Source organism: Populus nigra, chromosome 2 (genome assembly GCF_951802175.1).
Source record: "Populus nigra chromosome 2, ddPopNigr1.1, whole genome shotgun sequence".
Taxonomy (NCBI): Eukaryota; Viridiplantae; Streptophyta; class Magnoliopsida; order Malpighiales; family Salicaceae; genus Populus; species Populus nigra.
The window spans coordinates 35,768,531-35,782,665 of NC_084853.1; the positions used below are offsets into that span (position 1 = coordinate 35,768,531).

Here is a 14,135-nt window from a genome sequence, read left to right on the forward strand (position 1 = left end):
TTGAAAAAGCAATTTTTTTAACTACAATATTCAATAAAAGGTGATTATATATTTTTTTATCTTTAGTATGACCCATAAATACTAGAATAAATAATCTCCAATGACTTTCTATATATATATATTCTTCACAAACTTGAAAATGACCGGTCACCATATTCTTTTGATATAGAATTTTTAATTTATCAAAATTAAGATGACCACAACAAAAATATCATACTTCCTCTTTTAATCCCGCCAAGGGATTGGACAGTATTTGTCTTATTATATCACGTCTTAGCCAATGATTCTTTAATCCCGCCAAGGGATTGGACAGTAAAGTATTATATGTACTGTAGTGGTGCTTGCATGATAATTTAAAAAATAAATAAATAAATAAATTTAAAATAGATAAATAAATTTTTTTCTCAGAAACTAAAAATCCTCAATTTCTTATAGTTGCCCTGTCCTCTTGGATTCCCTAACCTCTCCCAGGAGTTTAAATATGGAAGCTTGAAGCGAAATTCCCAATTCCTAATAATTGGGCTGTTCTCTTGGATATCATGTCATCTCAGTACCACTCCCCGGACGTTTCTAACGTGCTTTTCTTCCACTTCAAACAACACCACAGACTCACTGTACTATGTCTGGCTTAAAGTCGTTGAGTCCGCAGACAGGATGGTAGTTCATCCAGGAAGCCTCGCCTCTGAACATATCTGTAAGCAGCAGCCATAGTTAAATTACAGATCTCTTTTTTTTTCTTGTAACTTTCTCTATTAATTACTCTAGCTTCGACAAAGCGCAGGAAGGCAAAGAAAGGAAAAGTATGCAAATCAAAAAACCAAGAGGGAGCATGCATGACGACGTGGTACTGCATGATCCGCATAGCTAGAAGTTTCGTGAACTCAAGAACTCAGAGATGGAATTGCTGCGGGGGAGAGAAACGTCAGCTGTGATGAGAAGCAAAATTAAGGGGGTAAGCTAAAATTTGTCCTCCCTTTAGTTTGGAGGCTTTTTTTTTTAAATTAAAATATTTGTTGATATCATTTCACTCTATATGTTTTTTTAACCATTTATCAACTTCTTCTTTTTTATGCGGATGAAGTTATTTTTTTCTCAGGTTGATTACAATTTCTCTCCTTAAAATTTGGGATAGTAGTTTCTAATTTTAATTAACCATTGAGGTTTTAAGTCATTTTTCAGATTTTTTTTCCTTGAAATTTGAGGTTTTAATTCCAAATGCTAGTGATGGAAACATATTTCTTAAGCTTAGTCACATTTGATACTTAGGTGGTCGATTCTGTCGAGCTTAGCTTCCTTTGAACCCAGGGGCGGAGCTTTTTACAAGGCTAAGGAGGGTGTGACACAGGTTAAAAAAAATTAATAACCCACTTTTCCTTTTCTCTTTTACATAGCAAACATTCCACTTTCCCTATTTTTTACACAATAAACCCAGTGTTCCACTTTTCCTTGCAATATAAATTAATTAGCAGCTATTATCTGGACACTTTACTTTCCCAAGCAACACTAATTAATTAGCCACCTATCTTCCCATGCAATACTAATTAATTAGTTATATTTTACAATAAATCTATCTAAATATAAATAATTAATTGGTTCACATGTCTTCCAAATTATTTGGGGTTTTAGCTATTTTTCTTCTGAACAATATATAATTTTAGCTTGGATTTTGAAGAAGAATCTATACAGAGCCGCGCAAGAGTATAAAATCATCAGGTAAGAATTTACAAGCCCTAACTTTTCATTTTGAATTCAATATTTCATATTCATTACAGTAGATTGTTATTAGAGTAAACAGTAGATTTTACCCTAGAAATGGATGCATGCTAACACACTAGTAGTCTAGTACTAATAATTTATTGGTTATTTCAAAGTTAAGTTCTTCAAATCTCCCAATAGTTTGCATCACTAGTTTATCCTTGTATATTCTGCATTTCATGAATATTCTATTGTGGCATTGGTATCTTTTCATCATGCACCTGACCTCCTTAATCCCTTTTACTTGAATAGGTTATAAATTATAATGGAAAATCAAGGAAACAAGAGAGGAAAAACTATGTTTTCATTCTTTAAACCAAACAAACAAGCATCAACCAGTAAAGGACATTCTCCATCCAATGTTGATGTCTTAAATCGTAGTGAACAACCCCCTTTCAAATCTCAAAGAGTTGAAATTGATGTTAATACTCTTGAATGAGATCCTGGGTTACGAATTCTAGTGTGGAAACATCCTATTAATCAACAAGATGAAATTAGAAGAGCTTATATCAAAATGGGTCCATATCAACCTAAGTTAGCAGAGTATCCAATGATCTAATCAGGGAGACAGTATCGTCGATTTCAATACACTTGGTTTGATCAATTTCCTTGGCTAAAGTACTCTCCATCAAAGGATGCAGTATTTTGTTTTCCATGATTTATCTTTGAAAAAAAAGTGCCTGTCATCTCACATTCACCACCGAAGGCTTTAGAAGTTGGAAGAGGGATAATGATGGGGTTAGATGTACACTTTTGATGCATGTGGAAAGTCCCACTTCACCACATAATAATGCTGTGAAATCTGCTAAAGATTTAATGAAAATAAGTAGACATATTGATAAAGTGTTGAATGCACAAACTGTTGAAGAAGTTCAGAAAAATCGGTTGAGACTTATGACAACAATTGAAAGTGTTCGATGGCTTAGCTTACAAGCATATGCATTTAGATGTCATGATGAATCTTCAGCTTCTAATAATCGAGGCAATTTTTTGGAGATGATAAGACTTATAAGGAGACTGAATGTTGACATTGATGATGTTATCTTAGAAAAAGCTCTAAAAAATGCAAAGTATACCTCGCTGACTATTCAAAAAGAGATTTTGTATATTCTCACGAACAAAGTGAGGAAAAAGATTTATGAAGAAGTTAGAGATGTAAAGTTTTGTATTTTGGTTGACGAAGCCAAAGATGCATCAAATAAAGAACAAATGGCTATTGTTTTGAGATTTGTTGACATTCAAGGTTTTGTATGAGAGCCTTTTTTTAGTATTGTGCATGTTTCAGATACTACTTCTTCAACACTTAAAAAAGAAATTTGTGATGTGCTCGATCGATATAACTTGCATATTTTCAATATGCGAGGTCAAGGGTATGATGGTGCTAGCAATATACGTGGTGCATGGAATGGACTACGAGCTCTATTTCTCAGAGATTGTCCTTATGCATATTATGTACATTGCTTTGCTCACCGACTACAATTGGCATTAGTTGCAGTAGCTGGAAATGAGATTTCTATTTGGTTATTTTTCTCAAAATTGACAACCATTATCAACCTTATTTGTGCTTCTCCCAAACGTCATACCGAGTTACATTATGCTCGGGCTATAAAAATTGCACATATGGTAGCTACTGGAGAACGTGAGACTGGTAGAGAGGCTAATCAAATTGGTAATTTACATTGAAGTGGAACTGCTCGCTGGAGCTCTCATTTTGATTCTATTTGCAACTTAATAGATATGTATAGTGCAACTATTACTGTGCTTGAAAATATGGTTCAAGAAGGATCTTCTAATTCTATACGTGGAGAAGCTGGTGGTTGTTTGATTGTGATGAAATCTTTTGAATTTATATTCATCTTATATTTGATGCATAAAATAATAGGGATTACTTATTTACTTTGTCGAGCTTTGCAGCAAAAATCTCTTGACATCTTAAGTGCAATGGATCTTGTATCAACTACTAAAGCATTGCTTCAAACTTTGAGAGATGCCAAATTTGATCTTCTCCTTGCAAATGTGCAATTTGTTTGCACAAAATATGAGATTGACATACCACATATAAATGCTTCGTATAAAAAGGCTACAGGTCGTTCATGTTAACAACAAGGTTCAGTGACAGTTTACCAGCATTATCATTATGATATATTTAACTCAACAATAGATTTTCAGTTAGAAGAATTAAATTCTAGATTCAGTGATGGGATAGTGGAACTCCTTATACTTAGCTTTGCTTTAGAACCTAAGGACAACTTTAAATTATTTAAAGTTGATGTTATTTACAAGCTTGCTAAGAAATTTTATCCTGAAGATTTCAATGAACAAGAGATGTATTATTTGACATCTCAACTAAAGCATTATCAGATTGATGTGATTTATCATGAGAGCTTTCAGAATATATCTACCACTTCTGAATTATATCGAGGATTAGCCGAAACAAATAAGTCGCAATACTATCATTTGATTGACAGGTTGATTTGTCTTGTTTTGACTTTGCCTGTTTCCACTGTCACTATAGAGTGGACATTTTCAGCTACAAAACATGTTAAAACTGTGCTTCGCAATAAAATGGAAGAGGAGTTCTTAGCAGATTCTATGATGATTTAAATTGAACGAGAGCTTGTTGAAGATATTGATTCGGATTCGATCATAGATGAATTTTATTCTACAAAACATCGAAGCGTGCAACTTTAATAGTATAATTTATTTTTATTTTTATTTTGAATTTTATGTACTTTAAATTTTATTTTTTATATATTTTATGTTATGTATTTGAATTAAAACTTTATTATTAACTTGATAAATTTATATATCTGAGTGAATGATTAATCTTAAAAAATAATTTATATATACTTTTATCATAAAAAATTACTAACTCCGCCACTGCTTGAACCCACATCAATCCCTTTTTAATTGTGGGGGTGGATCTTCGAAATCTTTGAGTTCCCCTTCAAATCATAGGAATGTGTCTTTAATGTCTAGATTATGGAATATCCCCAGTGAGCTGGCCTCACTTGTGTCCTCCATGTTATCACAGCCACGCACGCCATGAGTTCGGAGGCGGGTAGTCAAAGCACCATTCCCAATATCTTAAAGCATGTTGGATTGAAACAAAGATGGTAATTAATAGCATTATTGAAGATTACATAACCAACATGGGACGGCCAACGAGTACCCTTCTTTTATTGAGGTCAAAAAAACAAAAACAAAATCAAAATCACACCTATTTTTTGCCCTCTTTTCTGATTATTTTTCCATGTTCTTAGTCAGCAATGACGGCTCCTCCTTCTTTAATGAATGTTGAGCATCAGTAAACTAAGAAACACCCACTAGTAAATAGTAAGAAAACATTTATTACCTTCACGACATGTATTAGACGCTAATGGTGCGGTGTCGAGCGGTTCCCTGCGTTTTATTTCGTCGTCTCCAGGTTTCTTGCGATAAGTCTGGCCTATAAATTTTCCATTTTATACCTGTTCTTTACTTGGCCTATGCGGGCTATTTTTTCTGTACTCTCAGGTTAGAACACCGGCCAGCTATTTCATCCTCAGACGCCGCCGGTTTCCGGGACCGACCTACCGACCCATCACCTGCTCAGGTAGTGCATGTGAAAACAAACACAATAATTGTGGTGCTCTCACCTGTTTGATCATCATGTTCCGTTCCTACTTTTACTGTTTTTTAAGTTGATCTTTACCTATGTTATCGATTTTCTTCAGATCACATCAAAACGCATCTGATGTCTAACTCAACGTTCTCTGATTCTAAGGGTAAGCTTTTGTTTTTTCTTTTCTTAATCTTCTCATACGAGAAATAAAATAAAGGGAGGGAAAAGATTGGTGCTTTCATTGTTTAAGCACTTTATTAATTTAAGTTCTTTCCAGGAATAATATATGTGAATCATTAGATCAACCTCTACGGCCAGCACTTTTTTTTTGTTTTTGCTTTTGTGCCTATATTTTTCAGGAAAAATATCTCTCTCTCTCTCTCTCTCACTGATCTCTGCTAGATATTAATTATGATTTTCTAGCACTCAATATTATATATCAATTATTACCTTCTTTAGGGTTTCCACTTAGGGTTTACATTTTTCTTCAACAGCCTTGCAAGAACAACTAACTACACAAATCCACCTTGGATCTATACACAAATCCACTATCTGGGTAGAAAAGAGTCCAATCACTTTTGTTGGATCTTTTGGGTTACAAGGCCAAGTGATTGTACTAGGCTCGATCTTTTAATTTTATTTATTCTTCTTGATTCTGAACACAGCTGACCTTGGAAACTGCATGGATGCTGTCATTAACGAGGACACATCAATGAATGCTGCTGTGATAAACAAGATGAGGAAAAGAATGGCTGGCATGAACAAGCATATTGCAAAATATAAGGTACGTGATGATTTAAATATTATGTGCCTCCCTGTATTGATACGTAATTGATCATTTTTCGCAACTATTGTGCAGAATGCAAACACCTCCCTGGTGAAGGAAAATCTCTATCTGAGGAACAGACAAGCTTGGATGAAAAAATCTCAGTCCTTGAATGCTGCTGTGATAAACAAGATGAGGAAAAGAATGGCTGGCATGAACAAGCATATTGCAAAATATAAGGTACGTGATGAGTTAAATATTATGTGCCTCCCTGTATTGATACGTAATTGATCATTTTTCGCAACTATTGTGCAGAATGCAAACACCTCCCTGGTGAAGGAAATTGTCTATCTGAGGAACCGACAAGCTTCGATGACAAAATCTCATAAGCGTCAGAAGAGAATCTTGGTCCACTTGAAGGACAAGTGCAATGAACTGACTGACAAGACCACAGGCCTTTCCACGCTACTGGTAAGTATTTTCTTCTCTTCATCAAACCACTAGCATGCAACCCTAAACTTATAACATCAATTTATCAATTTGTCTAGTCTAAATTTCTACCATATCACAACAAACAGCTGGGGTATCTGTGATTGATCAAATCTACCATGCGCTCGTGGAGAATTTTTCCCTTCTTATGTACACCATGCGCCATATAATAAAGTACATAGCATCCTTATTGCAAGCCATTGTATTCTATCAACGGATTGAGATCTGCTCACTCTCTTTTCTATTGTGTTTTCTTTTTTCTTTTCTCCCTTTAATGTTTGGTCATGTTATTTGCTCCAGAACAACAACTTGGGTTTATTGTCTCAGTACTCCACTTGCAAAAGCCAAAGACATTTTCCCATTAGAAGGCTTGTTGAGCTCATATTTACACTATATAAATATATTTTTTTCAGATGGAGTCCTGCTATGCTCAGCCTCAAGAAAGAATTAAGGAACTAGAAGCAAGCAATGCACAGCTGCGGGAAAGAAATGCTAAGCTAGAGAATGAAAGTAATGCACGTGATGAGGTGAGCAAGGAAAACGACCATGAACTGGATCAGGCCAAAATTTAAGGTACATAAATAAAACCTATTTAATGTTTTCTTGAATAATAAGATATGGAATGAGTTTTAACAACATTTTTATTACTCTTTCTTTAATTGAATGTTGTTAGGAGTATTAATTAATTATAATGTGGAGTTAAGGGTAGTAAAATAATTATTTGTTTTTTTTCTTATACATGCATGTAATATAGGTTAGTGGCAGAAGAATGAATTGATATTTTGGTAACTTCATCTACAACATCTTACTCTTCTTTCTTCTTTCTTCTTCCTCTCATTTTTTCACCTTCCACCATTCATCTTGATATATATCGATCTAGCTTTAGCTTTCTAAAACTAGATCCACCTCTCTTATTAATGTGAGATTTATATAAAAAAAAAGACTAAAATGTGTTTAAAATTTAATTTGTATAATTTCAAGTTAATTTATTTTTGGATTTGAATTGAAAATATATGTGTTAAATTACTATATATATGTGAACAATATAGCCATGAAAGAATATGCCGAAATGATTCAAAACCAAAATGTATTATTCTAATTAAAAAGAAAAAAAAAATACCAACTGGAATAGAATTGACAACCTTCCTCTAAATATTTAGTTGTTATGAGGCTAAAAATGGTAAATTTATGATAAATCAAGATTCAGATAATGAAAATAAATCGATTGGTTTGCTTGATTTGTTTTTCTGAATCTCCCTGTACTTCTTATCTTTTTTACTGTGAGGGCTAATGGATTTAGTTTAGATTTGGTCTTACTGAAGTCTGTATTACCATGCCTCAAAAGAAAAACAATCTATTTGCTTCAAGAAAAAATCAATGCACTAATACAGGTTTATCATCTGAAAATTGCAGCCTTGCTGGTGATTTATCAGTGACCATGTTGACTGGTCAAAGGACAATGAAGTGGTTGATATGAAACAAAATGCATGGCTGCCTTTGATCGGATCAAATGAACATTTACTATGTCAAACATACATATGTTTAAATTGCTTTTGCACTGACAGTTTGGAAGTTTGTTTGGTATCTTTAAATTGGGATTTTAATAAGTTGTATGTTGTTTGTTTTGATTAAAAAGCTGCCCTGAGTAGCATATATACTTGTGATATATGCATATAGAAAAGAGGGATCAGGTTGATCGGTACTGTTGTGCGAATGGCGGGAGTAATGGTAAATTCAATGCGTTTTTTGGAGTATATTTAGTCGTATAAAAAGGGTTCGAGCTTTGGCAATAGTGGAAGAACTGATACAGAGAGCTGATCCCGTATTCTGATATATATGGATTTGGAGATTTGGTAGAAATTACAAGTATCATCCTATATGGTGGTGATGAGAAACCACGACAGAATTTGGGATGATGAATATTAGATCATTGAAGGGTGCTCAAAGTGTTTGACTGTGTTCAGCTCCAGTCCTGTAGCAATCTCAACAATTTTGACTGTGTTCTTGGTAGGTGTCAATCATCAATCAAAAGGCTATCTGGAGCGAGGTTTCTAATAGGCTGACATCTTTGGATCAGGACTGTTGATTTTGGAAATAGATCATATGAGGGCTATTCTGAGAATGAAACATATATATATATTGCTTGAGTTCTGCAAACACTATTGGAGAAGCTGCTAGATCAAAGACTGTTCTATGTCATCCCCGCATACTCCTTTTGCGCATAGGAAAGATATTCACGGAACAAAGGTTAGGACTGAGGCCATTAATTGATTCAAGCGTGGGAGGCGAGCTAAGTTAACTTGAGGCGTCCAGAGCCAGACGTCAGATGTTGTTGTCCCGTGGACGCCCGTGGTCAAATTTTGCATTGTAGGGTCAAATAATTGTCGATTTTGTTCCTTTATTTAAAAGATTTTAACAACTAATATATTTATACAGATCGAGCGTACATTCTTTCCATTTGAAAGTTAAGATATTAATTAGAACGGGTATAAAAATTATAAAAACAATTTGATCCTCACATATCACATCTTATTATATATATAAACACATGTTTTGATGTGCTGATATAAAAAATAAATTTTTAAAAATAAAAAATATTATTTTGATACATTTTAAACAAAAAAACACGGAGCTATTTAGAATTACGTTTCAAATGGTATTTTTTTAAAAAATAATTTTCTTTGCTTAAGATTAATGTTTATATATATAATTGGATCTTTTAATACGTTAATATAAAAAATAATTTTTTTAAAATAAAAAATATAATATTTTAATGTATTTTTAAATAAAAAATACTTAAAAAAAATTATTACTATTCTTTCAAATACCCTGTGAATATTAATTATATGAGATTAAAGACGTGTAAAAGAATTTATGGTGTAACTCGCCTCATTTGCTTAATTAGTTGTGTAAATTAATTACGACCTATGGTTAGTTGTTTATTTTTTATTATTACTATTTTTTTCATGGTTGGTTATGTTTTGTAGTTAATTTATTAAGAGTATGTTTTGTTTTTGTATTTTAAAAAATATTTTTAAAATATTTGAATTTTTTTATTGTAAAATTATAAGTTTTAATGGTTTTGATGTATTGATGTTAAAAACAAATTTTAAAAAATAAAAATAAAAATAAAATATTATTTTAACAATACTAGCTTTTTTGTGACACGTTTTGTTATATGTAGATCCTCAGTTTTTGGTGTATTTACAGTTTTAGACGCCTTGGTGGTTGTCGTTCTAGCTTTTTGTTCATTTCTACCCTCTCGTGACGTACACTATGAATTAAATAAAGTTGTTGGATTCAATTTTCTTATCGAAAACTCATCACGATGCATTTAAATAATAATATGGGAACGAGCTTTCACATTTTTCTCTCGTAATTCTCGAGGGTTCAACATTAAACACTGTATTTTTTGTAGTATTATTTTATAAGATCAATTTTGTTCGCAAATTGTTTAGTAAAATCAATAAAATGTATTTTCATAATTAATATATTAAAGAAAAGATAAGTATAGAGTATTAATTTGATGGAGGGGTTCTTTTAGAAAAACAAATATTTTTTTAGTATTTTTATTTCTTCCTCTTTAGTTTAGATTTTTTGTTTTTTATTTAATATTATTAGGTTTTCCTAGTTTTACTATTTAAGAAGAAGAATTTTTTTATTTTTATTTTTATATTAAATATTAATAATGTTTTCTAGTTTTTTTTTTCTATACAGAGGGTCATAGTAGTTTTTTGACGTGTGAAACTTTGATGAATAAAAATTAAATATTTTGGATGTCTCTCGATAATTATGTGGTTCTTAATTTTTGAAGGTTTTGTCTTGTAATAAACCTTGTTATCTGTCGCTTCTCAATATTTTAATTGGTATAGGAGTTGTGTTAGGTGGTATCAAAACCCAACAATACAATTTGTAATGGTTAATTGTTTTATGTTTTCATTAAAAAGAAAGATATTTGAAACTCATGATGATGCAAGCTACATAAAAATGTTAAGAGCTTCTGACAAGATAGCCCGTACATAAAAAGATTATTGAATTTTTCAATAAAACGGTTTTGCTCGAAGAATGTTATGTTAGGTGTTTTTGTAGTGGATTATAGTTTCTTATTAATAAAGTTTTGCTCTACGAACAATTTGAATTCGAGTACGAGTTCTTTCCAACCTAGAAAAACTATTACAAGGGTTTTTTGAAAAATAAATATTTTTTAATTATTATTTTTTAAGTTTAGAATTTTATTTTTTATTTTTTTCCTTTTCAATTCAATGTTATTATTCTAGTTTTTCAATTTGAAGGGAATAATATTTTATAGTTTATTTTTTTATTAGTTGATAATAGGGTTTTTTTAGATTTTCTATATAAAGGAATGTACTACATCCCGAAATTAAAATGTGTATAAATAAAATTTTTAATATATCTTTATAGTTATGATATTTTTAATTTTTAAAGATTTTAATTTAAAAGATTTTAATTTATATTAAACCTCGTTATTTTTTCTCTTATTTGTAGAATTATAAATTGTGGATCAAAACCAAGATAGAAAAGAAAGTATTGTGGATTATACCTATTATTATTAAAGCTAAATTGTCTATCAGTATGTGCAAATGATATCAGTGAAACAAGATTTTAATAATAATACATCTAAAGAATGCATTAATTAGGTTTATGAACTATAAAACTCACTTAAATATTTCCTCTATAATAATGGAACCTAAAACGGGAGGATAGAGAGCACAAGAGCAAACAAAAGAGTGAGAGCCCATAATTTTTCTATTTGTTTTTTTTTTCCTTTTCTTCTTCTAAACTTCTATCCAACTTCTAAGAAGTTCCTTAATTCACTTTTTATTTTTAAATATAATTAATTGCTGATAATTCATTAAATTTTAATTTTAATGAAACAAAAATTAATTCAAGATTAATAAGAATTAATTACTCATAATTTTAAATTACAAAAATAATGAGTTTGAGAAGATTAAATGAAATAAAATTAATTCAAGAATTTATTCTTAACAATTTATTACAGTTGTAGAATAAATTAGCAAGAATGATCAACAAATTTCAAATTCACTATGAATGGTTTTATACAATATATAAATACCATAACAAAACCATTTTTTCAACCAATTTTATTACAAATCATTCTAACACTATAGCATACAAAATTCATTGTTATTAATATTTTTAAGTAAGGATTTAAATAACTTATATTAGCTTAAATTACAAGAATATTAAATTTAAAGTCTAACAACATAATCATAATATAATGAATCATGAAAATGAAATAAATTTTATAATCTGATTTGTAATTCATTAATATATTTTTTTAAAATAATTGAAACGTTGAGTTAAATTTGGTTCCCTTTCATTCTCTATAGCTAATTTTTATTCTCAAAAGAAAAGAAAAGGCCATAAATGAGAATCCTAGCAATTTAGGAACATCAATCAATGTGTCAAATTACAAGTAAAAAAACCTGAGCAAAAGAGTGATAAGGATAAAGTTCACAATGCAAAGATTGACAATAAACACTGAGATCTGTTGCCTAGAACTGTGTTCCACTTCTAGTTCTCTGTTTGTTCATGTTTCTATTTCTCCTTCGGCTCTCTCTCTGCAAACGAACTCTTCTATAACTAAAACTCTTATAAAGAGTTTCCTTTGTAACAGACTTAACATGTGTGTGTGTCTATATATATATATATGGCTGAGAAAACAAAGTTTTACTCAAGGAATCTCTATTGTATAATAATTCTTTCATGGTATCAGAGCTTCTCTTAGCTAATGCTTCTAACGATCCTATGACTACTACTTCAGATTCTTCATTGTCTTCCGCTACATTTCACCTTCCAGCTCAAATTATTTCCATCAAACTCGATGGAACTAACTTTCTTGCCTGGAGTGCTTAATTGCTTCATCTGTTTCAGAGTTATGGACTCATGAGAATTGTTGATGGTTTTGATTTTTGTCCTCCTCAATTTTCCAGTGAAGAACACAAGGTCCAAGGTATTACTAATTCTGCTTATATGGTTTGGCAGTATAAGGACCAAACAATACTTGGCTGGATTATCTCCTCATTATCTCCTACGGTGGTCTCCACCATTTATGGCTTTGAGACTTTTCGTCTTGCTTGGCAAGCCCTTGGTGCACGTTTTGCTGTGCCATCAACTTCTCGCATTTCTCTTATCAAGCGAAAGTTGCAGTCTTTGCAACAAAGCTCCTTGTCTTGTTAGAAATTTCTAGATGAAGTTAAATCTCTTGCTGATGAACTCTCTGTTGTTGGGAAACCTATTGATGATTCTGATTTAATCTTATCTATTCTCAATTGTCTCAACTTTTCATTTCATTCCTTTGTCACTACGTATATGCTCATCTCCAAAGAGAAATCCATGCCAATTTTAGATTTTCATGCAGAATTACTGAACTATGACCTTATACAACAATTTCATAGTCAGTCTCTTCACCATGAGGCAGGTTCCTATTCTATTTACTCACATAAACCTGGCCCCAAAATATGTTCTCACCACATCAATAATAAATCTCGCTTCTCAAGGGCATCTAAAGGCTCGGGTAATGCTTCCTCTCAGTTTCGGCAGCCACTACCTCACCTCTCACGCCCATCTTCATCTGCTCCTTCTGGTTCTCGTTCCCGATCTCCATGCCAAATCTGTAAATGAGAGGGGCATCAAGCCTTGGATTGTTTTAACCGTATGAATTATTTTTTTCAAGGACGTCATCCTCTCACTGACTTAGCTGCCATGGTTGCAGAAGCTATTACGACTTATTTAAATCAATATCAATGGTATGCGGACAGTGGTGCTAATCTTCATGTTACCTCAGATATTGCTAATCTTGCAACTTCTCACCTTTAGGAAGGTGATGCTTTCATGGGCGTAGGTAATGGTACAGGTTTGCTCATATCTCATACTAGCAATGCTTCTATCAAAACTCTCTCTTCTACTACTCTTGCCTTAAATAATGTTGCTTATTGTCCTCAAGCATTTACTCATCTCCTATCTATCAATAAATTCTGTCAGGATAATAATGTCCTTTTTGAACTCCCTGGTTCTGATTTTTCTGTTAAGGACATCCTGACGGGAAACACGCTCCTGACGGGACTAAGTGATAATGGATTGTATCCAATCAACCCTCGTCAACTATCTTCTTCACCATATCATGCTCTCACAATGACTATTGGCATCAAGGCTCCTACTTCCACCTGGCACCGTCGCGTGGGCCATCCTTCCCCAGAAACTTTTCGTCGTGTCGTTTCTAATTTTTCTCTTCCAGTTAGTGATTCCATAAATAAAACATCAGTTTGTGTACCTTGCCAACTAGGCAAGTCTAAACAATTGCCCTTCTCTGATTCATCAAGAGAATCCACTGCTACCCTAGAAATAATTCACTCTGATGTCTGGTCCACTTCCACACCTTCTTTGAGAGGTTGTTGTTGTTATATTATTTTTTATTGATGACTTTTCTTGTTTTTGTTGGATGTTTCCTATTTCAAATAAGTCTGATGTTTATTCTAC

The 14,135-nt window shown here is 32.2% G+C and overlaps 1 protein-coding gene across 2 annotated transcripts; it reads left to right on the plus strand.

Annotated features, from left to right (window-relative positions):
• The first annotated feature begins 399 nt into the window (after window positions 1-399).
• On the plus strand, window positions 400-8,280 carry LOC133682633 (uncharacterized). Of its 2 annotated transcripts, XM_062106059.1 has the most exons (9): window positions 400-694; window positions 782-952; window positions 5,272-5,350; window positions 5,472-5,522; window positions 6,025-6,143; window positions 6,219-6,365; window positions 6,441-6,596; window positions 7,028-7,187; window positions 8,028-8,280. In XM_062106059.1, exons 2-8 carry the CDS (start codon window positions 896-898, stop codon window positions 7,184-7,186), a joined length of 768 nt encoding a protein of 255 aa, XP_061962043.1. In that variant the 5' UTR covers window positions 400-694; window positions 782-895; the 3' UTR covers window position 7,187; window positions 8,028-8,280. The 2 variants fall into 2 exon arrangements, with proteins under 2 accessions (XP_061962043.1, XP_061962044.1); XM_062106060.1 differs by lacking the exons at window positions 400-694; window positions 782-952 and adding an exon at window positions 4,194-5,182.
• The last annotated feature ends 5,855 nt before the right edge of the window (window positions 8,281-14,135 follow it).